At 42.2% G+C, this 27,058-nt stretch overlaps 3 protein-coding genes, 4 long non-coding RNA genes and 2 other non-coding genes across 9 annotated transcripts; 5 read left to right on the top strand and 4 right to left on the bottom strand.

Annotated features, from left to right (window-relative positions):
* Positions 1-7,706: 7,706 nt before the first annotated feature.
* Positions 7,707-8,467, top strand: LOC145707977 (uncharacterized). The gene is made up of 2 exons (XR_014134790.1): positions 7,707-7,886; positions 8,242-8,467. It is a non-coding gene; the product is annotated as an uncharacterized LOC145707977 (long non-coding RNA).
* On the top strand, positions 8,463-13,309 carry LOC145707976 (uncharacterized). The gene is made up of 4 exons (XM_081785576.1): positions 8,463-8,577; positions 8,690-8,789; positions 11,025-11,187; positions 12,902-13,309. Exons 1-4 carry the CDS (start codon positions 8,545-8,547, stop codon positions 12,990-12,992), a joined length of 387 nt encoding a protein of 128 aa, XP_081641702.1. The 5' UTR covers positions 8,463-8,544; the 3' UTR covers positions 12,993-13,309.
* A 359-nt stretch (positions 13,310-13,668) lies between these two features.
* LOC145707317 (uncharacterized) lies at positions 13,669-14,963 on the top strand. The gene is made up of 6 exons (XM_081784833.1): positions 13,669-13,771; positions 13,942-13,997; positions 14,065-14,162; positions 14,213-14,393; positions 14,734-14,771; positions 14,819-14,963. The coding sequence occupies exons 1-6, from the start codon at positions 13,755-13,757 to the stop codon at positions 14,945-14,947; spliced, it is 519 nt and encodes a 172-aa protein (XP_081640959.1). The 5' UTR covers positions 13,669-13,754; the 3' UTR covers positions 14,948-14,963.
* Positions 14,964-14,992: 29 nt separating this feature from the next.
* Positions 14,993-16,917, top strand: LOC145707318 (uncharacterized). Its single transcript, XM_081784835.1, has 3 exons — positions 14,993-16,369; positions 16,560-16,649; positions 16,757-16,917. Exons 1-3 carry the CDS (start codon positions 16,244-16,246, stop codon positions 16,874-16,876), a joined length of 336 nt encoding a protein of 111 aa, XP_081640961.1. The 5' UTR covers positions 14,993-16,243; the 3' UTR covers positions 16,877-16,917.
* Positions 16,918-17,595: 678 nt separating this feature from the next.
* Positions 17,596-17,668, top strand: TRNAK-CUU (transfer RNA lysine (anticodon CUU)). The gene has a single exon. It is a non-coding gene; the product is annotated as a tRNA-Lys (tRNA).
* Positions 17,669-19,092: 1,424 nt separating this feature from the next.
* On the bottom strand, positions 19,093-19,902 carry LOC145709932 (uncharacterized). Its single transcript, XR_014134966.1, has 2 exons — positions 19,763-19,902; positions 19,093-19,502 (listed from the first exon to the last, which is right to left on the bottom strand). It is a non-coding gene; the product is annotated as an uncharacterized LOC145709932 (long non-coding RNA).
* Positions 19,903-19,962: 60 nt separating this feature from the next.
* On the bottom strand, positions 19,963-21,131 carry LOC145709911 (uncharacterized). The gene is made up of 4 exons (XR_014134960.1): positions 20,993-21,131; positions 20,506-20,554; positions 20,158-20,236; positions 19,963-20,084 (listed from the first exon to the last, which is right to left on the bottom strand). It is a non-coding gene; the product is annotated as an uncharacterized LOC145709911 (long non-coding RNA).
* A 191-nt stretch (positions 21,132-21,322) lies between these two features.
* Positions 21,323-21,395, bottom strand: TRNAA-AGC (transfer RNA alanine (anticodon AGC)). The gene has a single exon. It is a non-coding gene; the product is annotated as a tRNA-Ala (tRNA).
* Positions 21,396-24,253: 2,858 nt separating this feature from the next.
* On the bottom strand, positions 24,254-24,986 carry LOC145710249 (uncharacterized). The gene is made up of 3 exons (XR_014135023.1): positions 24,933-24,986; positions 24,628-24,689; positions 24,254-24,329 (listed from the first exon to the last, which is right to left on the bottom strand). It is a non-coding gene; the product is annotated as an uncharacterized LOC145710249 (long non-coding RNA).
* Between the last annotated feature and the right edge of the window lie 2,072 nt (positions 24,987-27,058).

The following is a 27,058-nucleotide window of genomic DNA, read 5'->3' as shown; positions in this document are numbered from 1 at the left end:
AAAGGATGGCACACGGAGGAAGAGAGTGAATGTCCTGTAGATTGGGAAGAAAGAAGGTATTGAATCGGCACACGGGAGAAGCACACAAAGGTTGAGAGATGGAAGAAGGAGGATTGTCGTTTCGCACACAGGAATGAGAAGAAGAGCGGCAACAAAGATGTGAGAGCCTTCAAGTGAATTAGAAATGAGAGAAAATAATTTCAAAAAACTTACTTTGTTTTCAAGGAGTTTAGATGTCTTCTGGAAGATGAACAGGTCGTGAGATCAGCAAGTCTAAGTTGAATTGAGATAAAGTTTTTTTGATATTTGCTTACTTCTTCGTGGAGGTTCATTCTTTTGCTTCTTGACGATGAGGCAGACGAGGATGATCATCATCAGGATCGAGACGCCAACGGCAGCGAGAATTGAGATGTTCATAATCTCCTCGATCTTTGCTTTCATCGCCGGCTCTAAGAATCGTATAAATGGAGCTCTGTAGAAATATATCTCTCAAATTTAATGACTGTATGAAAGCTTTTAGTAAATGTGGCTTGAGTCGTAAATAGCAAAAATTCTTTATTGAAAGGCTTTACCTTGGCAGGAGCAAAATTCTTCAAGCTCGTCTTGGGCGATGTAATCGAATCTGTAGTCAGTCCACGAGTCGCACATAATCACCCGAGATTCAGTCTTTTAAATGAAAAAGTATTGCATTAAACTCGCTATCATCATTCAAAAACTTTCATGTCAACAGTTCTTTTCAGACTTCCTGAATTTTTGGCTTTCCATCTTCTTTTTTCTTTCGCCAGGTACCGTTCCACTTGAGCCACTCGGGCATCACGAACTCGTGCTTCTCGTTTGGACCCCATTCTTCATACTTTTTCTTCTTCTTTGGCTTGCTCTCGTCAACTTCCTGGATGTCTTCATCGTTCCTTTTGCCCTCGTCCTTTCTTGAACCTTCGTCTTCTTTGATTGTTTCGTCTTTTCTGTTATCTATTATTCTTGTATGAGTTCGAGACTAAAGAATTGAAATTTACCTTTCGGGTGAGGACTTCCCTGGGTGAGAATTCTCTTGCAGTCCCAGATCCAGGTTCTTATACGCACTCGATATCTGTACATCAGAATGAGTATGAGCCAGATCGTTGACCCGATTGCGGCTAAGTAAGATAATTGAAACTATCGCTCATACACTCGCGGTTACCTTGCAAGCAGGCTGCTTTGAGCAAGCTTGAGTTGTCCGACTTTGGATTGTCTAACAAAGTCCTTGTCATTTCCTCGGCTGTGCTGGTGGTGGACTCCCAGGGTAAGCCAGTCTTGGACGTCGAGGGAAAGTCAGTCGTCGAGACATCATCGTCTCCACCTGGGAGATGAACAACGAATCGTCTCATCTCTGAACCCAAAACTTGTTTAGCTCTTATTAAAAGTAAAGAGTTGAAGAGAAGATAATTTAAAATCGAGAAGCCGCTTGCGGCTGCGTAAAGAAAAAAATCAGATGAGCTAAAAAAAAATCAAGAAGTCGCTCGCGACTGCGTATATAAGAATCAGAAAGACTTGCTTAATCAACAAGCCGCTTGCGGCTGCTGATATATGACAGTTTATCTCTATTTATTATTTATAGTCAGCCTAAGAATTTAAATTGAAAGGCAGAAAGGAAATTTCGATATTTCTCTTTTTGTTTCTCTGCAGAATGATTCTCTTTCGAAGATGCAAGTGCAGGGCAAAGTGCGTGCTTGAAATTGGCCCGCCCTTGAGCGGGCGCTCCGCTGATTCGCCTTTTCAACCCCCGCACGCGTGAACCTAGCCTGCGGCAGGCGCGCGCACCGCAGGACCAGCCAAACTGGCGCCAAAAAAAGCGCAGAGCGAAGCAAGATGAGAGAACTCGATTCCGAGCGCCCCTTGACCCCGTGGGAGCGAAAGATCATAGACGCAATCAAAAACGAAAATCTTCGCTCAGTTTCCGACCTATTCATCCTTATCAAAGGTATTTTAACAGCCGAAATTCAAAAGTTAATCAAATTAAAGCTGAAGTAGAATTCAACAAGGATGTCGAGCTAGCAACACAAATGATGGCCAAGATGAAAATAAACAACGAAGGAATGGAATGGGAAATGACCGCGAAAATGGATGTAGATACCGAGAACGAGGAAATGGAAATCGACAGCGTGAACAAGGAAATGGAAGTCGACAGCGTGGATGAAGAGATGGAATGTGATGGTGACCAGATCGACATGATGGAAGAGTAGAATATTGCAAGATCATTTTACTTTTCACGGAAAACATAATTGAAACGTTAACCTTATTGAAACTAGCTAATTCAAGCGTATTGTAACCTGCCACTTCATAACTAGCCATAACTGATATTTTATTGATAAAACATAATTGAAACGTCAACGATAAAACCTTATGTAAAACAGCTAATCTTTTTTGCAAGCGAATAACAACCTGCCACTTCAAAACTAGCCAAAAACTGATATTTTTTTGCCATAAATATTTAACTTCAAGTGCCTAATCATGTTCAAATTTATTGAAATATATATTTCTTAACAGTTCCAAATCATATTTATCAAATCACAGACACAATAAAAACTAAAAAAAGAATCCAACGTGTTTAACAAGCAGGAGTTCGAGCAGGATAGAAAGCATATCATACCCAAGAATCTTGAGGAGACAAAGCAGGATCAGAATCAGTAACGACGATCGAGGCTCTTTTCGCAGTCGACTTCTTCTTTGGCTTCATCTTGCAAATCTTGATTGCCATCCAGCAGTAACCAGCGATCGCGAGTGCAACAAGGGTTGTAGCAGCTTTGTTCTGGCTGATGATTTCTTCGTTGATTTTGCAAATCAAGTCGAGAAAAGGAAATTCTTCTGAGACTGGTGCGCTGCGATTCATTTTTTTTTTAATGATAATTTTTGAGCTATCAAGCTCATTTTTATGCCCTAAATCAATGCCTCAAATCAGTGCTAAAAAAACAACGGAAGTTCACCAAAGCATGTTTATTGAAAGAAACTAAATCACCGGAAGTAAGGAAACAGAAGAGTTTGCAAAGAGGAAGGAATTCAAAGCTCAGTAAAGGTTTTTTCTGGCGTCACGGTGGCGGGAGGATCTTCTTCGTCTTCCATCATCTCAGCAACTTCGTCGATGAACTCGGTAGTTTCTCGTGTGATGAGTCCCATGCTGAGTGCTGTGTCCAGAGTCTCCCCTAAAAGATACGGCGATAAGCAAGCATCGATAATCGTATCAGGAGTACCTCCTCTTGACGGATTCTCCAGCTCCGATTGCAGCTGACGGATTTCTTCTGCTCTTGCTTGAGCGTCGTTCTCATCGACGATCTGCTGGAATTGTTCGCCGTCCAAGGAGTCGAAAGTACTATCAGCGTAGGCAATGTCTATCGCTAGATAATTGTTAGAGAGGGATTCGAAAGTTCAAATTACCTGGGACAACTTGATCGTCATCGTCGGAAGACGAATCTCCAGTCAAATCAACTTGATGAAAATTAATAGAAGCTTAAATAAAAATATTTACTTGTTGGGATTGCTGAAGCCATCATTTGTTGAATGGAAATCGGTCGGAATTCGGGAACCCGAGGAGATTGAATAACAGATGGTCGTCCAGCCGGAGAAGGAAACTCAAATGGTTGAGGACGGGGAGAGTCAAATGGAGGAGGCGTCGGCGGCGGTGTGAACATTGATGCTCGACTCGTGGAAGGTTGGCACATGTCCCAGGTCGTTTGAGTCCAAAGTTGATTCTTTTGCGACTTTGGACGAGTCGCCCATTCTTCCTCGCTATCAGGACCAGTATCAGCGCCGCTATCATCGTTGCTTTCAGCTGCGTCGTTTTCTTCAGCTGCGTCGTCAGCTTCAAAAACGTCAGAATCTCCAGCAGCGTCGTCCTCTTCAGCCTCAGCGTCGATGTCTTCCCCATTATCGCTTCCATTGTCAACTTCATCATTTTCAAGCTGATCGAGCTGGTCAATTTTTGGTCGCTTTTGTTCCGGCTCATCAGATTCGAACAATCTTCGTTTGGCAGCTAAAAAAACAATCAAGAATTTGCTTGAACGTTGACTCTTACATCTTGTTTTTGGAGGAGAGCTAGGATAGTAGGTTTCATCATCATCAGAGTCATCTTCGGAGGAGGAGGATGCGTCGCTGGAATCGTCAATGTCAATTTCTCCGTCTGAGTTCTCAATCATGTCTTCGAGTCTTGCCACAAGGGGCATGTCAAAGTCCAAATGGTCGAGAAGACCACCTTAAAAATGAGATGATTGATAGTAGTGGAACAAGAATAACTTACGAATTCGACGAAGATAGGTCTCTTTATCGACCGCCAAAATGTATTGGTCTCTGATAGTAGTCCAGAGTGCTCCCAGTAAAAGTATAAATTGGTTTGTTAGGTTGTAAGCTTGGGCGATGCCGTCAGGATTAGAAGGTAGATCGAACATTTTCAATTTGATATCTGATGAAGTTTCCTTATCTTTGTCGAGTTTTATCGGCGAGATCAGTGCGCTTACAACTTGCGACGCATGAGTTGCCATGCGCCGCGCCTTCCGTCGGAAGTAAAATTTCCAAATACAATTCTTGTTCAACGCACAAATGTTTGATTCCAGCGACATAAACGAAATTTCTAAGGAAGAGTGAGAAATCGATATTCTAGATTGAAGATTTAAGAGTTGCTAGATATTCGATAGACTTTTGATCAAGATTGTTTTCATTTTAAAAAAAATGAGACTTAGCTGATTATTTTTATGTATACCTCAAAGCTATTTAAAGCGTCGTTTTAAGAGTTTTTCAGAAATTCAAGAAAAGCGTTTGATCATTATAACAAAAATTTCTAAAGTCAATCTGCCAAATGCACGACAGGAGGCGCATCGCTTGAAATATGAGCCTCTAAAATTTTTATTCTAAAAATGATGGTATACGGATAAAAATAATTTGAATCTGCCCAGAAATTCTGACCATGGTCGATTTTGCAGTGTCCCACTTAAAAAACCGCAAAATCCAAAAAATGTCCGGAAATTCGGACTCAGGAAATTTGGAAACAAAACGTAGCTCTACAAATTTTAACTTTTGCAAAAGTCAAAGTACTTCTCGGAAAAAGTAATTTTTGTCAAGATGCACCCTGGCGGGAAAAGGTTAATATACTACACATACAATTTTCCTTTCCACGCAGAGTTAATCTCTATCACCGTTCCTTTCGCTCATGTCGAGCTCAGTTCGACGTCCTCGCCTTCGTTCGCGGAACGCTTGGGTATCCTTGTCCCAGTTCCATCTGTCTGAGATTAAAATTTGGTTTGGATTTGGGTTTTGGTTTCAGCATCGGATAAAGTCATCCAACTAGAAGAGGACTAGACTATTATACTAGTCGACGTATAATTACCTATCTTATCTATTCTGAACTTTGGAGAGAGCTTTCGGACCTGACTCAGGTTTTCCACACAGGTTGCCGAGCCCAGGTTGGAACCACGAGTCAGGACTGAGAGATCGAAGATTATGCATGGAGTAATTCTCCAAGTAAGGCTGTTTCCTAAGCCTAACCCTAAGTGAGAATAGTTGCTAAGTGGCAAAAGGGTAGCTAATCGATAAATACCCGACAGTTTCTTTCTTTTTTTTAAGTTAAAAATCACTTCGTCCTAAGTGCTGATTTTTTGACCAGTGATCCATAGATGGTGCTCCCTGACCCACTAAGGTAAAAGTAAAATTTTAATCTATCCTGCATTCTATTTCGTCGCTTTCATCGTCTTCTCGCACCCAAATTTGGTATCTTCGCCATCGTCTTTGATTAGGGTCTACGCGGAAGTACCTCACAATATTAAACGTAAATTTTCTTAGAAAATCATTCTGGAGCGGTTTTTTTTCTATTACATCTTGATAGACAGGCTTTACTCTAATTCCCCAAGACCATATAATTTGACCTTTATCATTTGTATATTCTTATTTGCAGGTAAATCCCTGACGCCAAATATGGAGTATCTTGACTGGTACCCGAGAAAAATCATTTTTGGCCGGCTAGGGTTAAGGTTTTTCGCGGAGACCCTGCCTATGAACCTTTTCCATGTGATCCCCCTTTATTCGGTTGTTGGTTACCTGCTCGTTACAAATCGGACAAGGAATCGGGAAGTTAGTCATGACGATAAATTAATAAGAATGCTGTTTATAAAATAAAAAATATATGCTTTTAATTATTCTAGAAACTATATGGTCACGTGGAAAAAGTTCATAGACGATGGAAGAAGAAGACGATGAAGACGAATGCTTTTTTTTTTGTTTATGTTTTCATTTTATTTTCATAACAGGAAGTTTAACCATACGCACCGGAAGGTCACCGGATGTTATTCTTTTCCGGAAGTTTACCGGAAGAGAATAACATCCGGTGACCTTCCGGTGTTTACATTAGTGTCCTAGTAGTCGGCTTAAATAGATAATTACGACGATGCGAAATTCACAAGCTCTCCAAAAAGCGCAATTTCGATCATTCCAAAATCTGCTACGAACAAGTGTAAAACATCAAGCGAGAGTAGAAATATCTCGGTTGCGAAAAGAAAAAGAGAAAGAAAATAAATTGCAATGGAGCGCTGCGAAATTTATTCACGACTTTGACAAAAAATTAGATTTCGAAAAAGCGAGAATCACGTTGAGAGAATCAGCAATTTCCAAAAATGCAGCACGATTCAGCACACACATCGCTGCTAAATGACGGCAAAAAGCACCACCGCCACCAGAAAAACCAACGAAAAAGACCAAAAAGAGTAATAAAACGGTCAGCAATAATTCACAGCTCTTTTTGAAATTTTTTTATGATTAATTTTTTGATAATTTGATGTTTAATTTGCGATCAAAGGTTCAATTCGAGGAAAATTTGCAATTAGAAAACGCGTCCATGTCCCGCTAGAGCAGATGCATTTGGGCGTTCGTCTTACGTTGGAAAACAAGTCGAAGTTGTCGATTTAGGTTTTCGGCGTCGTTTCAAGCGACCGAAGGCGAGTAAGTCTGTGGTGAACGGTAGCTGCCCGTTGCGGGAAATTTCGAAATTTCTGAAATTTGCGCTAATGAATTCGATTTCCGACAGATCGCCGCGCTCGTCCGCCAAATTCCCAAAAGCTCGCCTCCCCAGGCAAACAAGTACTTCGCTCAGAAATTTGAAACTTTTCATATTCGAAATTTTCCTTTTTCAGAAGTCGCCCGCTTCTCATCCCCCGTGTTCGGCTACTTCTCAACTCGGCAGGTGTTTAAGTTCCAGGAACTTTCCGCCGCAAGTGAAGAGCTCCGAGCACATTCCACCTTCACCCGACAGCACCATAACTGCGGCTTTTTATAAAAACTGTTTTCTTACATTCCTCAAATATTGCAATCATATCGCCATTGACATCTTTCTTTCAGCGTGCCAGACTCAAGAAAGAGCTAAGTTTAGAATTTCCCACTCTGAAATTGCAAAAAATTGCACGATGAAAAAAGCGCATTTAGGAATTAGCAGAAGTAGCTTCTTGGAAGTTTCGTCATGTCTGTAATAAAAGCAAGCACGTGATCGGTATTGGACATTCGATCTTGTAGCATAGAATTATGATTACGAGCTCGAAAATTTAGATTTTCCGTTGAGCGGCAACGAATGGAACACCGCTCTTTTAAGATTGATCTGAAGGCTGCACAGTGGTTAAATTTGTCTGAACACATCATCAAAACGTGTGTAAGACGTTAATTAAGCAATTAGTGAGTAATAAAACACTAATTTTTCTTTTTCTGCAGTACAAAGCTTGACCTTGAAAGCACCGTGCATTAACACCTGCTATCTCTTAGAACCCATTGTCCAGACTTCAGCTTGTTATATTCGCCAAGTCTCAGAAGAGAGAGAGAGAAAGAGAAAGGATATGGAAGACTTCCACTACCTTATCAAATGGATGCGGAGCAAGGGATTCAAGGTACCGCCACTCATCGCTTGATTGATTGGTTTTGGCAAAAGTAGAAGGAGGTTAAATGAGGCGGCCAACTCGCTAGAATTAAAAGGCGATAAGAAAAGTAGCAATTGGGCGAAATCGGTGTGTCAGGTGTAAGGTTATCTGAGTGGCACGTTCCGTCGGCCGCGCTGGGTATTTATCGCGGACTGTGCCGAATTCCCACCGCGCTATAATTCTCCTCCCTCGAAACTCAACCTAAAACAACTAAAGCCAAGGCCAGAACTTGAATGAAACGTGAGCAAGTTCAAGATAGAAGAGGGACAGTGCTCCCTTGATTTGAAAGTTTTTGAAACTTGCGTAAGTTAATAAAATCTTTCAGCTCGATAAATTTCCAATAACAGCTTACGAGTTCGACGATACTGGCAGAGGAATTATGGCAACTGAAGATATCGATGCCGGATCGCGCGTTTTAGAAGTTCCAGAAAATATCATTTTGCTTTGGGTTCTTCTTTTCCTTATCGCAATAAGTTAAACGCGCTTTAGATTTTTCATAGACAATAATAAAAATACATTAAAAAGGAAATCGAGTAAAAAACCCTCGCTCTGACAGGCTAGGGTTGTACTGTATCCGCGGGAAACCCGAGACGTAGGAAATTAATCCTCCCAGATAAGTTATCAGCCCATGCGAGGTCCGAATGTCCGTGAGTTGTCAGAGGTAAGCCGCTCCATTTGGAACATGCACTTCTTTCCAAATTCTTGCTTTAATCCACTTATCAGGGCCTTCCACGCTGATGAGAACAATAATGTATTTCGAAACGCATTTTTAGGAGATGGATAGCCTTTTGCAATGGCTGGAAAATGAGAAGCACGAAAAAATAAGCAATAAAGAGCTCTTATGCTTGGCGATTGTTTACGAGAGACGTAAAGGTACGCTTTAAATATTCTGTCGTCCTTAAGGGTGTCAACAACGCTTCAATAAGCTTGCATTTTAAACTCGAAGCGGAAATTTTCGCTGCTGACACCCTTAAACCGTGTTTAAGTAGCGCTTCGTAGCATTTGTAGAATATTTTCTTAGGAAGATTTTTGTCTTAATATCGAGTTCTCGGATTTGCTTGTCGGTTGGGGTTTTTTGGGCTGAAAGCCTGTGTCGTCATCTTTAACAAGAGTGAAAAGGTGCTAAAAGATCAGGGTGGCAAATTTCGCTGAAGTATCGGTAATGGTTCCGATAATCGCACCCGACAGGTGTTAGAACATGCTCCATGAAATTTGGCGCTTTGGCTTGATGGCCCGCCCGTTATGCATAAATCTCGACTCGATTAGCCATTTAGGGCGATACCGCTTTTGCTCAAGCCCCGTTTCAGTCCGCAAACGTCACTCACTGTCGGAAGCGGCAAGTTCCACAGAACGAAGGGCAGCGCTACTCCTGCCCAAAAAACGTAAATAGATGTACGTCTAGTTTGATAATTTTTAATTGATATTTTGATAAGGGCGCTCTTTCAATCTGTCTAAGGAAATGGGGATAAGCTGTTTCGTCTCGGTCTTTTTTTGGTTGATCCTTTGGAGTGTGACACAACGTTCACCAGAATTGACGGCTGCTATTTTGGGGGCACTTTGAAGTCTGAAAAAACTCGATTCCGCGCTAAAAAGCTTAACCTTAGTTGCTAGACACCGCGCGAAAATGCAACTTCCGGGACATCTTACTTCACTTCCCAAAATACAAACAATAAGCATTTTCAGCTCATTTAGACGCTTCAGTCTCTATTTCAATTAGTTTAAATTCGTTTAAATTCAGGAAATCGGGACGTCATGATCAAGAGAAAAGCGGCTTTCGAGTTTATCGCTCGAGTTGTTTGTGCAGAAAAGATAGAAAAAACAAGAATCAAGTATTGCACGTGATTTTCGGCTAATTTCGCTACTTCTAAGCGTTAGCCTGAGTGATATTCCGTGAAAAGTATAACATTCGGGGATGAAGAGCATAACGAGTTGTGAGGGAATCTACAGGAATCCTTATCTCCAAGTTGCTTCTTGAGCTATCTTCCGGCAGCGAAGAAGGCGATTCCTGGAGCTCATTAATTCACGCGTTTACGCAGAAACAAACTCTCTAAATCCATCATTTGCTGTAAACGCCCGTGACTAACCACATTGGACTATTATTCCGATAAACTCGTTCTCAATCCCTCTCAACTTTGGCAGTAATGGCTGTCACGTTGAACGGATCCCGGCGGCGGAATAGTTTTAGCTTGGTCGATGATAATCCGCGATGGATGAGCCCTGTAAATGTCAAACATTTGCAACAGGTGCACGAGATTGCTCCGTAAGCTCCCTTCGGCGCCTTGCTCAACCTCTATTTTTGGCCCTACTAATCCCCTAAGCGCGGAAGTACCCGCATTCGGATTCGGGAGATGCTCACTCTTCCTCTAATGCACTTTCTTGAGACGGTTTCTTTGTCTCCTTTTCATTTGGGCGCGAAAAAACGTGACTGATCTGTTTTTCGGAATTTTACTCGCGACGTGGTAAAGTGCCCGCGCCCTGTAATGAACGTTTTTGTTGAGGCCGCTTCAAAACGAGCACTTGCCAATTCCAAGCTGATAACGCGCTGCCGCCGACTATTTTCAGAAAGCCAAGCACATTTTTCCCCCTCACTATAATTTTCTTCTCACGCTTTTACGGGATTAAAGTTTCCTACTCCTCACCGACTCAACATCACAATCAACCGCTCTGTACCGAAGAAAGCAAACACCGTATTTAAAAGTCAAAATATCAAAGCATCTGTATTTTCAGAAGTATTATTGGACAATGACTCGATTAAATCGAGTGCAGTCAAGTCTTTTCTCGGCAGAAAAAGTCAGTGTACGGTAGAATGGATTGCATCAACCCATTTTACCGTATACTTCCGTTGCTCTTCTCTCGTCAATTTTCTCGTGTTGAGAAGAGGCGAAGATTCGCCTGGAAGACTTCTGATCTTCCTGGAATTTCTTCAATATCTTCTTTTCTGAAAAAATTTGTAAAAAAAGCGCTTCGAAAGTCTCAAAAACTTACTTAAAAACGCGGCCTTTCGGACCCTAACAAGTTCAATTGCTAGGACGAACTGACTTGCGAATGAATTTTTGCCCAAACAACAACCTCTGTTCTAGAAGCGCAAAATAACAAATTTCTCTTTAGAGCAAGTTTCCAAATGCTTCGGATACATACAACAACTTCCTTCGTTCTATACGTGTCCGATTCGGGTTCAATTTCATTTGACAGCTTCAATTACTGATTTTCGTGGTTTGAACCCTTTTCTGCTTGTTTGGTTGGACTCGGAACTGGATTTGCTGCCTCAAACGTAAGTACTATTTTTTGAAGAGTCTTTTGAAAGGGATATTTTTGCGGCGCAGCGGCGGAAGCCGAAATAAAACAGCAGCGAAAATTGGGAGATGAATTCGAGAGCGTAATCTGAACTCTCATTCCGTAATGGTTGTGGAAACTAGCCGGCCAGGTGCACCGCGAGAAAAAATAAACGCAACCACCGTGCTACCGCGGTGCTTCAGACTAAATTGCATCCATAATTTCTTTTAGAATTCGCCAGTCTCATTTCCCTCTAATTCCTTTTGAGAACCTAATTTTGAGATCTTTGGTCTGCCTTTTCCAAATTGCCTGATGCAATATTAGCTCTCGCTCCCAATCAAATAAATACGCAAAAGTGTGGCTCTTCTTTTTTTGCCACGCGGCCCTCCAAATATTTTCTAATCGTACTTTCCGGCGCTTTTCGGAAGGGCACACTCACAACTTCCAACTTATATAATTTCCAAATTTGCGAGTCGCCATTCCGAGTGGGAACGTATTCACGTTAAAACTCAAGTTCTGACGCAGCTGGGGGCTGCTTAATTGACTAAAACGTTAACTCCGTTTACACGTGCCAGGACGATGATTAATTTATCGGCAAAGACTTATAGAAAGTTCCGTAATTCCCAAATTGCGAGATCGAGTTAAATCCTTGCTAACTCGATCGCGCGTCGCGCAATGCTTATTGTTTACAGTTTGGGGCAGGTTCTAAGACGTGGACTGAGCGCATTTGTATTTCATTATGAAGGAATGTGTCCCCCACCCGAAAAGAATTTTCAAAATGATCGTTCCGGACGCCCTTATTAGAAACCGAGCGGAGACGCAGCCTGCGACCCGCGCCGCCGGAGATATAATTCAGCTTTACTTTTCAAATCGCTCTTCTTTTTTCATTTCTTTCGCAAAAGTCTGGGTTCGGCAACTTGTGTAGAAAGCCTGAGTCAGGGTCTGAAAGATCTATTTTACCTATCAAATCTATTTTTAAATTTTGGCGAAGCCGCTCCGCGGCTTCGTTTTTAAAAAAGCCGCTACGCGGCTTTTCATTAAAGATCTTTCAGACCCTGACTCAGGTTTTCTACACCGTTTGCCGATCCCAGGCAAAAGTGCCCAGACTCAAGTGATGCAAAGAAAAGGGCTGGGGTGACTCTTGGAGGTAAGGCGATCGAGGGGCGGATTCGAAGATATTTGATTAATTTAGACGTTGTCCCTGCTGCATTCGGATTCGCGCGAAATTCCAAAATCTGAAAGCGCGAATTTCCCGCCTTGTCGGCCGGGCAACCAATTTTCCAAATAAATCATCCAGCGAAACATTGCGCAAAACATGATCCAATTAAGATCAACACTTGAGGAAACACCCTTTTGGCTTGTACTAATGGCGAGCATCTAGAGTTATGTGGAAACGTTTTCTGAGGAGACAGATCATTGTTTCTTGTAACGTTTCATGTTTCGCAGCGCACGAGTTGCTGAGTTGGATTCAAATTGTCATTTGACAAGAAAAAAAAAGCTCCTTTGTAAATCATTATTTTCTTCGTTTATTTTCGACTACTTTAGTAAGTAACAATCACTGCTTATTTCAAACAAGCGCTCATCTTTTTTTGTGAATCGAACGTTTGGGAAAGTGGTGTATTTATTTTCAAAACTGCACAAGCCCATTATGGAGGAGCAACAGCTGCTTACAAAGCCGTCAAAACTAAACGAAGCAAACTAAGCCGTTTCAGCGTGCGAGAGGCCGTAAAGAAGACTAAGCAGAACCTGCGCACTGACTTCTCAAAACTCCTGGAAACGGAATCTGAAATCAAGAAACGATGACTAAAAATGACAACAGTCTAAATTGACAATAAACGGATAAGAGAAGTGAGAAAATGGCTCAATCGTAGTTTTGGTAAATAGTTTCACCCCCTCGCTAGCGTATAAAAATCCGAGCGGAATCTAAATGAGATTCCTTTCGAAGAATTCACTAACGATGCATTCCAGGAAGGGGCTCAACTCGCAAAGTGAGCGCTAGAAGTGCAGGCGACACAACGAGCCACCATTTCAAAATCAAAACTCTTGTCAAGTTGCTCTGCTTTTATCACAAGAGTGTCGCGTAATGAGCGGCTCAAATCGAGCCCTTCAAAGGAAAAATACGCGCCGTTGCGTTGGGACGAGGAAACGGGTCCAGCCAACTTTCAATTCTAAAACATAAATTAGAGAACTAACCTTGCCCGGATAGCACTATTAAAAAGGAGGTGCAAACGGAATCGCGACGAACGACCCGGAATGCCTGTGAACCTTTTTATCGTCGGGTACTCCGTGTCGTCGGAAGCGCGCTTTGAACGAGATTTTAGAAATTCCAGAGTTAATCGCGGTTCACTTTTTCAAAATTGAAATTGATTTTTCATTTGTTGACGAGTAATCTTCAAAAATCGACAAAGATTAATCGTTTTTTTCTGATGCGAGGGTTTAGAAGACTGTGTTCCATTTTTACGCAGCCTGCTGTGAGAGTAGCCACACTGAGTACATTGCCTGGACCCGAACAAGTACTTATGGGCAGCCGCAACGTTTCAGACTCGTCACGCGCACGCCACTAAGATGTTTAAACATCCCAGGTATGCATGTTATAGTTCGGCGGTCGATTTCCTTCACAAAGACTCGCCGACGCGTTTTATTTTGTTAACGGAAGTGTCACAAAACCGACACTCTCTCTCATTCTCGTTCTCTTTGGCAAGTTTTCCAGCTCAACAGCACGTTAACCATCACGAGTTCTATTTTTCTTCAGCGCAGTCGAACGAAGCGAGTTTGACTCGGCTACATTTGCACCCATCGTCGAGCTCTGTAAGTTAACTCTTGTCACAGCTCGGAAACGAAAACAAAAGAGAACTCAAGTTGTAATTATTTTTAGTTAATCATCGGGCAGGAGCAGCTGTGCGCTCTGGCTTTAACCAGCGGCGGGGCACCTTCGAAGTTATCCTCCAAGCACCAGTAAAAAAAGGCGACCAGGTTTGTAATTAAATGATTAAAAAGAAATTTTTGTGAATTTTATTTTTCAGATTTTCATCGAATATTTGGATGACGCCGATCTTGACACAATCTTCATCGACTACGGCTTCGTTTTGAACGCTTCCAAATCGGCAATCCTCCTCGATGAAAAGCTGGTGCAAGAAACGGCGGCAAAACTGGGCTTCCCAAATCTAAAGCAGCTTTCTCGCCGAGCGAAAGAACTCACTGAAAGTAAGAGTGCGGTAGTAAGAGTAGAATTAGAAAATGGAGGAAAAATGATTTTTAAAAAACCTCAAACGCTTGTCGAAGAATTCACGGGCGACAAGACAGAGTGGGTGCTCAATCAAAAGTGATTTCCTTGAACAAAATAGCCGCTTGATTTGGTTGTGTAGCTATTCCAGAATACTGTTTCTGTCATTACTGACAGAAGAGCAATTGAGGTCTCCCTAATGATAGGGATAAATCACAAGTACGATCCGGGGAACTTCTAACGAGTCGGCAGACCTTTTAGAGAAGAGCTGCCTGGATTAAAAATAACGTGAGCTATAATGCTCTTATGATAAATATTCAGGATCGCGCTGGAGACTGAAGCTGGACACGGTGTCACAGGTCTGCCACTAATAACGCCGAGGACATCGACCTACATCTATTAATAGGAGGCAGAAGCCGCCTTGCTCGTGTACTCCTGCGGTCACCTAGACAACGTTGATGAGCTCTTCCAGCGTCACAAAAATACGCCCTTGCTTGACCTGAATGCCCACAAAGTCGCGGATCTCAATTTTTAGAAAATGACCAAAAATTCAGAAAAAAATAAAGTCGACGTAGGATAGTTTACGCGGTCAGGGACATACGACTCACCGAATCGAATTCTGTGAAGCCGCTTTGATTTCCTAAATCCCGAAAGTCCTTTTTTTTCTTGGCCAAGACGTGTCTTTCTGGAAATCGGATCACAATTGATGGTTTTAGGAAGAACTGCGCGTTATACAATTAGTAAGATACATTGTTTTCTGCAAGAAGTCGAACTTGTTTAAAAAGTAACGTAGGAAACGAGCAAATCCGTTTTACAGACAACGATCTCTTACACAGGAGCGGTTCCAAACACCGAATGCTATTTAGTACTCCGCGTCGCGAAACACTACTGAAAGAACTCTTAGAATCATTAAAGATTCTAAACAAGGAGTCAACATGAAAGATCGAGCGGCTTTGCTTCAAGTCACTCTCCTGTCAAGCCGAAAATTCACGACAACGTTTGGAATTTCGAGACATGGGGAGTTCCTTGAACAAGTTTCCGTTCCGAGTTAATTTTTCAACAGTAGAGCCCATTTTTTCGCTCTCAGACTAAAATTGAATTTGATTATTTCGAAAAATCCTCTGGGCACCGTTAAATCAGATCAATAAGTCATTGAAGACGATGGAGGAAACGGTTTAGTTTCGGCTGATCGGAAATGACCTTAATTCGGCTTATCCAGCTTTTGGCTAGAGTTGACCCCGTAGTTGTCCCTACTAATCTCGATAATCTAACTGGCTGGCTAGCGACGACGCCTTTTCCTTTATAAAACTCAACGCAGGATATGGAATGATCCGCCGAGAGGTTCTTGCATTGAATCACCTTCCTAATAACACGTAGACTTTTCTTTACGTATAACTTTGAAAGTGCTTTTAATCTGATGTAAGCAGCAATCCGCTGCGGAGATAAAACCCAACGTGTTTGGAGCAGGGAAGGATAGAAGGTGTCACTTGTTGCAAAAAGTGCTCGAGATAAAGCTCGCTGAAATCAACAATCTCAGAGGACAAGCCACCTCCGCCGCCACTTCTAAGTTACTGCTTATCCAAACTAGTGAACGACAACTTTGATTTTGATGAGTAACGGTGGGGCTGCGGTTTCGAAAGGGTCGATTCGCTGGAAGATGGAGTAGAAGCGTTAACCACAAGATCGGTCTTTTTTGACGTTTTTTTGAGATCTAGGCTGGCTTGTGGCCTCTTGATTCTGCTTTTTGACAAGTGGAAGATCTTCGATTTTTCGCAAAAAAAAATGTTTAATTGGTCACTAAATTTATCACGTTAATGGCAAATGGCAAAGCATGGTCAAGAAAACTGTCCGTCGAAGACTCGTCGAGGAGCTTTGGGAAGCTCACGCAAAAATTTGCAATTCGCTTTTATCGCAGCTGGTCCAGCTCGGGCCGCTCCAGTGCCGCTGGACGGAAAAGGTTATCACTTAAGAGATAAGTAGAAAACAGGGCGAAAACGTTAAAAAATGCTCCGCTTCGACTGCCGAAACGGATGAACTTTGCCGGCTTGGATTGCCAAGGTGGAATATATTTGAATCACACTGCAGCCACGTTAATAATTTTTACTTTTGTCGATTGCAAAAATTGAGGCAGCTAAAATTTCGTTCAGGTGCACAAAGTTCGCGCAGAGGACAGCGGCGAGTATGGAAATGAAAATCGAGCTTCTCGTCGAGCCAGATGGCGACGGACGGCAGCAAAGGTCAGTCTCTCAACTGACAAGGCACCGTCAGTCCAGCCTCGTTAGAGGAAGAGCGTCGCACCATTTACGCCTAAATATACGTCGCTGAATCGAGCATCGAAATTCAGGCGCGGGAGAGTCTCAACTGCGCAGACTTGGACGGGCTCGCACAAAAGGACGGACTCGACAAGAGCGAGCTGCGGAAGAAGTGGAGACTCGCGGCACAGGCGATTCGCGCGGAAAACTGAACTTTTGAAAGTGAATTTTCTCTGCAGACTACTTCAATAAAGTTCAGGTTCTTGAGTACAGATTTAACGAGGAGTTGGATAACCTATTTTTGGTCGTGTTTTGAATGCGAATTATCGCGTTTCACGGTGCGCTTCGTGCGAAAGATGCGCGTCTCTGATGTGGCCTTCGTTATTTGTCGAAGCTGGCAAAACAGAAAAAACATTTCTGCCTCCTGTGTTTGGCAGAGTAACGTTATCGCACTTTTACAACGATTCGATGCTTTCTAATCCTCGCCAAGATCCAATCGCCCAGTCCAAACGCACGTTACGTTAACTTTCTAAGTCGGATCTTAGAATTTGGAATGAATCTTTTGATGGGCGAGTTTCTGACTTGAGCTGGGAGGAGTCTGTATATTCTCTTGTTTAAACTTTGCCAAACAGTGGCTAATGTTAACAGAATCAGCCTCGACTCTAGTTTACTTCCGCTGACAGTCTCTTGGCGGAAACTCAATCACGCTCACGCGAAAAAACGCGCCAAGCCATTCCCTCCAAAGTTGTGCCTTCCATCCGTGGTTGCACGTGATCGCCAATACCGCCAAATTGAGCTTAATTACAAGCGACCTGGAGCACCCGGGTCGACCTAAACGCCAGGAAACAGGCTCTTCCATCCAAATACTCTCTGCATTTTCCGCTGCATAAAATGTATTATTTACAAACTACAATTAATCGACAGCCAACGGGCCTGGTTAGCTCAGTCGGTAGAGCGTTGGACTCTTAATCCAACGGTCGCGGGTTCGAGCCCCGCATTAGGCTCATCTTTTGATTTTGTCAGATTTCGGCTTTGCGCCAGCCCTTTCACAGTTTCTAAAAAATAATTATCTGAATTTAGACTGTAATTTTAGATTAACGATTGACCTAGCGACGCGATGATGATCTTAATCTAAAATTATTTGCTATTCTCAAAAAACCATAATAAATCGAATTTTATTATTAATAAACTCCGAACTATAAAAATGACCACACGTTATAATTTATAATTTATAAAAAACCTACTTTAATAACTAGAATTATCCACTTATCTTTCTTGGACTAATAGCCGATTATAACATCGGATGTAGCGGTATTATGCAGCTTCCATGGGAGAAGGATTTTGAATTGGTGAAATGAGTGGAGAACAAAGAGAGTACTTGCATTTCGCTGCTAAGCTATTTTAATGAAAACAATCATTACGTCCTTTTTTGCGCGGCGCATGGTGCCCACTGAAGGTGGAGCTGCTTAGTACTACTCGAGAGCAGGCCTGCTGATGCATGCTCGCCATGGTGCGTTTTTAGTGAAAACAAGTTTTCAGTGCCGCGGGCAGATTCAGATCGTCTCCCGCTGAGATGCTTCCCGTGGAGCTTGCCCCACTCGTTCAGCAGAATTTCGCAACGCGCTGCGTACTTTGCCGAGGACTCAATTGGCGCCACCCCGCGGCCTCCAAACACCAACCTTCTGAAAGAGGCACCAAGCCGAAAATAAGGAACGCTGAACTTATGACCCCACAAATCGACTCAAATCAAAATGGAACGTCTCTCTCAGCAAGAGCAAACATAACCGTCGGAGCAGCTTCACTCGAGGAAAGAAAGTACGGAGTTGAGGCGAGAGGATGACTCAGTAATTACTTTAAATTACTTGGAATCTATGCCTGAAAAGTATCACCTGCTAGAAAAGGGGAATTTTATCTCTTGAGGAAACTGTCTGCCTCCGGCTTATCGGCACCATCAGCGAGCACTGCTCATTGACGAATACTTGTGAGCTCTGGCAGCCGATAACTCCCCGCTGCGGTCTAACTGCTCAAGTCTCTTTCCCTTTTTTTGATCTCACTTTTAGAGTACCAAGTTTAAGTGAGAATGTATTGTGCGAGAGGGTAGATTGCTGATGGTTCGCTCTGGCGATGCATAGTTTTGGTTTCGCTCGCCAGGCGGATTAGAAGAGTTTCGAACACAAGATTACGGTTTCGTCATTTTTTCCCGAAAGAAGGACGCCTTTTCCAAATTTCCTTTACTTAAATGGTTACGAGGGAATTCTCAAGGCTTGTTACGCCCTTAGTTCATTCTCTTCTTCGTTTTCTTTTGCGGGATTTTTCTATTTTCGAAATATTGAATAAAACTGCGGCTAACGAGTTTAATTACGTTTTCAATAAAAGAATGGTGTATTGAGTTTGCAAGGTGTTCCAACTCAGTTCTGGAAAAGCTCTACTAATCTTGAGATATGTCGGACAAGTCCGGAACATGCTTGTGACCGAACTTCGGTCGCGGAGGTGCTGCTTCTAATTAGATTCCAAACAGAGTTCCAAGAAAGGCCCAGCCGCCAAATTCACTCACTTACGTATTCCGCCAAAAGCAAATTCGCAGATTATTCGCATTTGTTCGGTATCCCCACCGAGTTAATTCACTTGCGGCAGTTTTGGCGCTTTATCTTTTGGAAGTGAGGAGAGAACTGTTGAACTCTTGTTTTTGTTTTATTGGCTAGATGGTGGTTTCGAACATGAACTCGGCGATCTTGGCTTTGGAGTAGCCGGCGAGCTCCTGGATCGAGGCGGACTTGTCGAATGAGTCAAATCCAGTTCCATGCTCTTTGATGGCTTTGATCGTGTTCTGCCTTATCTCTGAAATTGGAGCGTTAGAACGGAAAAGACGAGCCACTCGACCACGTAGTTGGAGGAGTAAGGCCTGTAGTTAGCGAATTATTATCATCTCCGTAATAGGAGAATTTTAAACAGCGGCATTAGAAGGAGGCCACTTTTGGAGCGAAACTTTCTTTTCATAAGAAATGCTCGATTTTCGCGCCAACAGCGATTAGAAATGCCCATCTAAGCCCGTGTTCCGGATGCGCTTCTGTCCCAACAAAGAAAAAACGATAAAAAACCTTCGGAAGTGTGCTGGTATTGACGGGATGATTCAATCTGCCGGTCCAGTTCGTAAATGTCCATCCCTTGTTCGGCGGAAATAAGCGAGATACCTCAAATAGTTTCAAAATTTCGCTCTTTGTCGCGCAACTCACTCTCACTGTTCTTGCGCCTCGTTTCAAAATAATTCAAATTAGTCAATTTTGTCATTTACGGTTAATTCAGATTAATTAGCATTCAACCTTCATATTCGGAAGCGATTCCTTTTGTCCTTTTGCCTCCCGCTCTCTCTTGGAGGCGCGATGTTTCTTTCCCTCAAAGTCGAACTGCTTGATCACGACGCTAAATTTGATGGTAAATGGCTAAAGATCCAAACGTGCCGCCTCTTCGGGTAGATCCCGCTAATGGTGATTACCTAGCGGTCGAGAGGTATTTGATAAGGACTGTGGTACGCAGGTGCAGCCTTTTGAGCATTTCGACGCAGGCCCATGGCTTTTCCAGAGTGCTTAAACCAATCGACCCAAGCGATCGATTTCAAACACATTTTTCTCATTATTATAGAAAAAAGGGAGATTTTTTTTCTAAAAATTCGAGGATTTCGCGATTTCGCGATGTTAAACAGAAAATATATTTTTTCAAAGTTATGCCCGCAACGCTCGGCGGTAACGAGATAAATTAGAGTTTATTTTCGTTACTGTAGTTTCTACAAATACACTCGTCGCGAAATTCTACGCAATGCTTATATCAGAAAGAGACTCTTCCTGAATGAGTGGAACCATGAGCAGAATCGGCTGCAGCCAAATCGTTTGCATCTGAATTGATAATTTCTTTGAGATTTCAAATGTTGAAACTAAAGCTTAAACGATGAGCGCCTTATTCTACGAAGTGTGATGGTATTTGTTCGGTTGTGTAAAAACAGTTTACACAAAAATATTTCTATTTTAAAGCGCACGTTTTCACCAAGCCCGATTTTATTTGCTTTTCTAAAACAAGAATGGACTACGCTTCTTTGAAACTTTTCCTTGGATTAAATACAAGGCATGATTTAACTTTACTTTTCATCGGCTTCGGAGTAAAACCGCGAGAACGAATACTCCTCCCCGAAAAGAAGGAGCACCTTTTAACCCAACTAGACACCTGCTCGTCTCCCCTGGATTTCGAAAATTTAATACTGACTGTCAATACCAGTATGTCAGTAGAGCACGTTTTAGAAAAGACCTCAAAGAAGAGGTAATGCGGAATGAATGTACCTGTTTGTGGCTGTGTTGGTTCGGTAAGCTCTGGCTGAGCACAAATAGCAAGACTGGCATCCAGAAGATTCCAACGCACAGGCCTAAACGCAGTTTCTTGTGAAATCCATGCTTTGGAAAATTTAGAAATAATTGCCAAAATAAGCCTTGATCTTCTCGAGTTCTAGCTACTGGCACTTGGCGCCATGTAACTTTTCTGTCCTCAAGTGACAAATAATGTGACAGTTGGGTTCACAACAATGCTTCTTTCACGCAGATTTAGAGCTAGACTATTTTTCTCGCTGTTTGAAGGATTCTAGAGTAGAAAAAAAAGGATGAAAACAAAAGATGTGGAGATGCCGGGTATCGATCCCGGTACCTCTCGCATGCTAAGCGAGCGCTCTACCATTTGAGCTACACCCCCTTAAGAACCACGAATTCGCCAGTTGACTCTAACAGATTTTAATTAAATTGAAATTACCTATAATGGTGCAGTACTGCGAGAGAAGTCGCTTCTTGTAAATCTTGGATCTGTTCTTTCGTAGAAAGCGAAATAGCGATACGCATCTGGCCAGGTCCTGCAGGGAATTGCGACGATCATTATTCTAAGATTTAGACTTCAGTTTCAACTTTGATGGATCCGCGCTCAAGCTGCAATTTACACTCAGCTTGCACCTTGCACAAAAGAAAGCACGCTTTCCTGCGAAAAACGTACTCTCCCTTTTAATCTATTTTACTACTAGTAACAGAAGATGCATGCTAGAAAGCTTCTTCGAAAATAAAAATTTTGCTTTGTGCGCAAAAGCGAGAAGAACCTCAGAACTGTCAAGACAATGCCCGGGCACTTTGTCGTTTAATTCAGGAATCCCCAAACAGCATACAGAGTTCTTTGAATCGAGTCACAAATGTCTGACGCATAGTTCTTTCTTTTTTTCTATGCTAACCCAGAATTCAGAGGTATTTGATGATCGCTGATCAAAAAAAGAAAGTACTGTCTTTTAGATAAAAATTCCATGATGCCGCATCATTGATGCGAAAATTATGAAGCTGTTGAAATGTTGGAGCGTTGTGATTCCGAAGAGGAACAATCTTTCAAGAGTGCCTTCAGAAAAGCGAGGAAGTAAATTGAGCTTCTCGCGGTAAATTTTCTCAAGAGCAAGTTACCTGAAGTTCCTGGAGCTCCGTCACATCAGAAGCGTAAATCGGCAAATCTAAAATCGTTTTTTCATTTTTCATATTTTTAGAACAGTGACGTCCTTTTTCGTAGAAAATAAGAAAGCCGGTTCAACCTAAAACAGAAAAAAAACGAAGAAGCATGAGATCGAAAAATGTCATCATGCTATTACGAAGATATTTTCGAAGGCAAAAGATGAAAAAACCACTGATCGCCAATTTGGGCTCATTTTCTGCGGCGACGCGCCCTGCAGTTTTTCTCTCGTTCTGTATTTTTTTTTGAGAACTGCCTTTGCTTCTGGTGTTTCTTGCGATTCTTGCAAATTAACTTGAATTGACTTTTGTTGGAAAAAGCGAACTGATGCGATTCGCAAGAAACGGGAGTCCGGGAGTGCTACGGGACTTGATGCGAATTTCCATTCGATCATCGAATTCAAATAAGTCGCCACTTCCTTCCGCGAAGCCGTCAGTACTTGTGGTCAGAGACGAAACCAGAATGGCAAAATGTATTTCGCAGTGAGACACTTGTTTTCAGCCGTTAAATAATTTTGAGTATTACATCTGTTGGCTGAATATTTGGTGCTTTATTTATAAACATTATGCAGCTGTAATTCTCAGCGTAAATTTAATTTTGGACGATCAAAAAATGACGAATTAAAATTCCGTTTAGAATCTAATGGCCGATCGCTTTTTATGAATTGAATGAAGCTAATAGCTTTTACCAATTTTGTCTTTTTTTACGTTACGTCATAATAAAAATGACGGCAAGGGAAGCTGGATGGTAGAGAGTACTGATGTAGGCGGACAATTTGTGGCTCAAGTTCTCGTTGAGCTCGGCAAAATGTGGCGAATTGCAGCTAGCTAGCTCCTACCCTGGCGATGGCGCCATCTTGCGGCGTGACTGATCGTTTCTACGGTGGACTACCCCGAGGCAGATTCTAGTTGGTTCCCACTAGGACGTGGGAAAACACTAGCAAACTATCCCTCGCACCCAAAGAGATAGTCGTTGCTTATTTCTGATATCATGAGATATTTCTTCGCTGCTTTGTAAACATCGTCTTTAGGTTTTTAATATTAGAGGGGCAACTTATCACCTGCTTGGATACTAAATGCCCAGAAAATTGCAACTTGGAGCAGCTCAATTAGTGGTTGCCTGTTCATCATTTTCTACAAAAAGGGACTTGAAAATATGATAAAAAAAATATTTAATAATTATCAGAAATATAATGAATTATTTTAAAAAAGAAAGAAAATTTGCTACGGGAGGGGGGAATCTGGCAGTCGTAGTGAAAAACACTCAACATATTTGAATAAATATGAGTGATGATAAGCATTTACGCATGCGTAAAAAGTAGTTACGAAACGAACCTTCGGAGTTGCAAATTCGCCGCTCGCAGCAAATGGCGACGACCAGACTAAGCAGTAGCAGTATCATTGTTATCAGTCCAAATATACAACATTTTAGAAGAAAGCTCTAAAAATGAAGTAAACATTGGCGAGACACGCTTTTCGCGATGGCAATTAATGAGTTGTTTTCTCGGAAGTAGAATCAGTTTTAATTAGTCGCGGACTTTTTTTTCGTTGAGCGAGGGGATGTGGAAGGCGTTTTCAGGAAACTCTTGCCATTAGCAAATAAATGATAGGCTATTGATGTGATTGGAAACGAGCGAGAAGCGAGTCCAACGCGCGGGTGATTACCTTCTTGATGTGCGGAAGTAGTGCCGAGCATTCGTCCGAGAGGCAAACGGGTTCCAAGTCCGCGCGCCACGTATAACTACTCAATGGGTTCCCTTTTACTAAGCTATGTATAGTGCTTTACTTCGAGTGGCAATGCGGAAATTGAATGTACTCTCCCCGAAGAACCGTCATTTGTACGTCTACTCAAGCACTCTCGATTCGAGCTATCTTTCTATCTTTCAATATTGAGCATTTCGCAAAAGATCGGGCTTCGAATCGCGGAGCTAGAAGAATTGGAAAGGATTAATTCTATCTTCGGAAATTGTGGAACCTTGTCATGATTCCAGACACCCGTCCTTATCTATTTTCGGGTTGATATCGGGCGCGACAATGGGCCCGAAAATGACGTTTATCGCTGTTCAGCGGTCCCGCCCCATGGTCAACCCTTCCTCCAGAGTGGGCATCCGGTCCACGCGCTTCGCAGTGCCAGTCGGCCATGTGAACAACCCTTAACGTGCCTGCTGTTTATAAATTTCATAACACCGAGCCGAATTTAGCGATATTAGACGACGGCCAAACTAGTTCCGCCAGAAATGCTACATTGCCCGAGTTTAATTAAGACTGCTGTAAAAAATTTCACTCACCGGGGAATTATCTAAGGAGGGAGCGGTGTATAAGTTGTATAACGCTTTACGGTATACATTTGCGCGCGTTCTCCGTATAGGGCGGATTATACAATGACTGCGGTAGTGTGTTAGGTCAGGCTGGGGCCAGTTCCAAAGTATCTTTTTCGCTTAAGCGGTTACCTGAAAAATGAGACGCCGGCCAGCCATAAGGACAAACATTGCAGCCTTGGGAATGTCTTCGACTGAATCCATAATTGGTAGCTGTGCTTTCTTTGAAAACACGATCGCAGCTATGAATGTGACCCGCCCCAGAATTTTATTTTCCAGAAAATTTCGATGTTTTTCTAGCAGCGCGAAAGACTAAAATTACGCGCCAGTTTTGGAATACTTCATGACTGCTAGCTGGGTTAGCGCAAAAGTGGTTCTCGGAATGGACGCGAATTAGTGTTTGCCTTGGTAACATTTATCAGCTCGCTCGTGATTACCTGGAAAGGAATGAACATAAACGCGAGGTCATCTACGTCGCGGATAAGCGTGTCTGAAGCTCGGGAGTCTCTATTTGCCCCCAAAACAGCGCACGCTTACATTTATTATATCACATTCTTGCTTGTTCCATTATCACCAAAATAAGAAGTTACTGCTTTGCCTAGCTAATTATCCTTATTTTCACATCAATTGCAACTCATCTTAGAGAGACTCCCTGTCCATGCACAAAGCAATAAAAAACGTTGAATATATACACGCGGCCACAATGAATCCAACAATCAGCCCCAGAATCGTTAGTCTAAACGTCTCATTTCAAGAAACTGATTCGCCCCTTTCCATGGAGCACTCGTATTTCCACTTGAATTTCGCTTCAGATCGCGAGAAAAGCAACCTTTTCATCTCAAAGTGGTTCAATCGTCCGATATCTTTCGCTTCAGTGGCGTAATTTTACGCGAAAGTAGACACTTTTAGAAGTAGATTCTGCAAGAAATTGGCTATCGCCGGTCTACGTACCTGTACAACTTTTCACTAAACATATCATTTGATGTATTCACAACAGTATGCATCATTTCCAGCAATCCGACCACAGCATTAGAAACTTTGTGGGACGAGAAATTTCGAAGCATAAATATTCCTATACTGGCAATTCCTATTGAACTATCTTCTCAGTAAAAAAACGCTCTAGATAGCAATTTGAACAGGAGGAATGGCTAATTTGAGAGATGAATTTTAAACTGGCGGCGAGAGAAGAAAGTGAGAGTTTCAAATTGTGGCATTCTTATTTTTTTTAATCACCGCGTAAATATGCGACCAATGTGAACCCTTTCGTTCCGCGTTAGTTGGAGCGGAAATGCTTTAGACAAATTGATTCAAGTACTCGTTACTAAATTACTAAGTGCGTCTGAGTAAAGTGCTCTCTAAACACTGAGACGGCGAGTTTTAAGCTTTGATTCAATAGTAATAATATAATTCATAAGCGAAAATTAACGCGTGTCTCGTTTACTTGCTAAAGCGGAACTGGGTGGCAAAGAGTTGAAATATAAAAAAGTAGCGAAAAATGATTGATTTGGCGTGCGAAGCTCATTTAACCCTCATTTGAGCTCAGAATGTCTCCGGGGGATCATCTCTCTCGAACTCACAAGCACGAGCGCGTTATTTTAGAAGCCGTTATAGAAAAGAGTAGTTTTCTTTTGAAGCGTTAAAGATTAATATGATCCAAAAATTGCAAATGACAGAATAGTTCTCGCCCCTGCGTAAAGAGCAGTTTAGAAACTCTTTTGCGTCGAACAGAAAGTCCAAGTGGTAATTTGACCATCTTTTTATTTCCCTTTTCAAGAGTGGCTAGGGTTAACCCGTTGTCGAGCGTGTGGCAGTTTCGCTGCTACGACACGGCCCGAGGCTCGAAATAAGGCATATTGATTGGCGTAGAAGGCATTTTAAGGCCTACCGCTCGGCAACGGGTTAAATTTAGACCATCATTATTAATATTTTCCAAAATATTAAAACTGATCATGCGTGATTGAGACTTTCCTGAGGTGAACGTACAGAATTAAATTGATCATCACGACAGTAGATCCGGTCAAGAAAGTGAAGCCAAAAGAAAACTGGGAAAGCTCCTGTGCGCATTCACAATTAGGATCGGCATCTAAAGCGAACGATGGGGTAACTATAGAATTTCATTAATAGCACGGGGTAGGTGAAACATCGTTGGTGCGGCGATAGAACATGTGTTGTGAGTAACAATTTTTGAAGGTCGACAATAAATTTCGGTTTGTAAAACGTGCTCGCTACATTCAAACTTCGTTGGCAGTTGGGTAACACTACTACTTTGACAAGATTCGATGGAAGACGAGCATCTTTTAGAAAGTCAACTCCATACCTAAGAAAGATAAGTTCCCATTGAGCCAGTATGCTTCGCAGCGATTATGCTCTTCAAGTACATCCCCGGTCATAATCCGTCGCCGCCGATTTCTCTAATTTTCAGCTAAAGGCCTCACTAAGTTCAGAAAGATGGTAACGAATAGAATCGAAAAGAGTTGCCGTCTTAATCTGTCAAGGGCCGTTCGATCGAAAGAGCATTTCCATAAAACGCGCTTTCAATTTTCAAATTAATTTTCGAGATTAC

The sequence above is a fragment of the Oikopleura dioica genome, chromosome XSR (genome assembly GCF_907165135.1).
Source record: "Oikopleura dioica chromosome XSR, OKI2018_I68_1.0, whole genome shotgun sequence".
NCBI lineage: Eukaryota > Metazoa > Chordata > Appendicularia > Copelata > Oikopleuridae > Oikopleura > Oikopleura dioica.
This window is presented reverse-complemented; position numbering and strand designations above follow the sequence as displayed.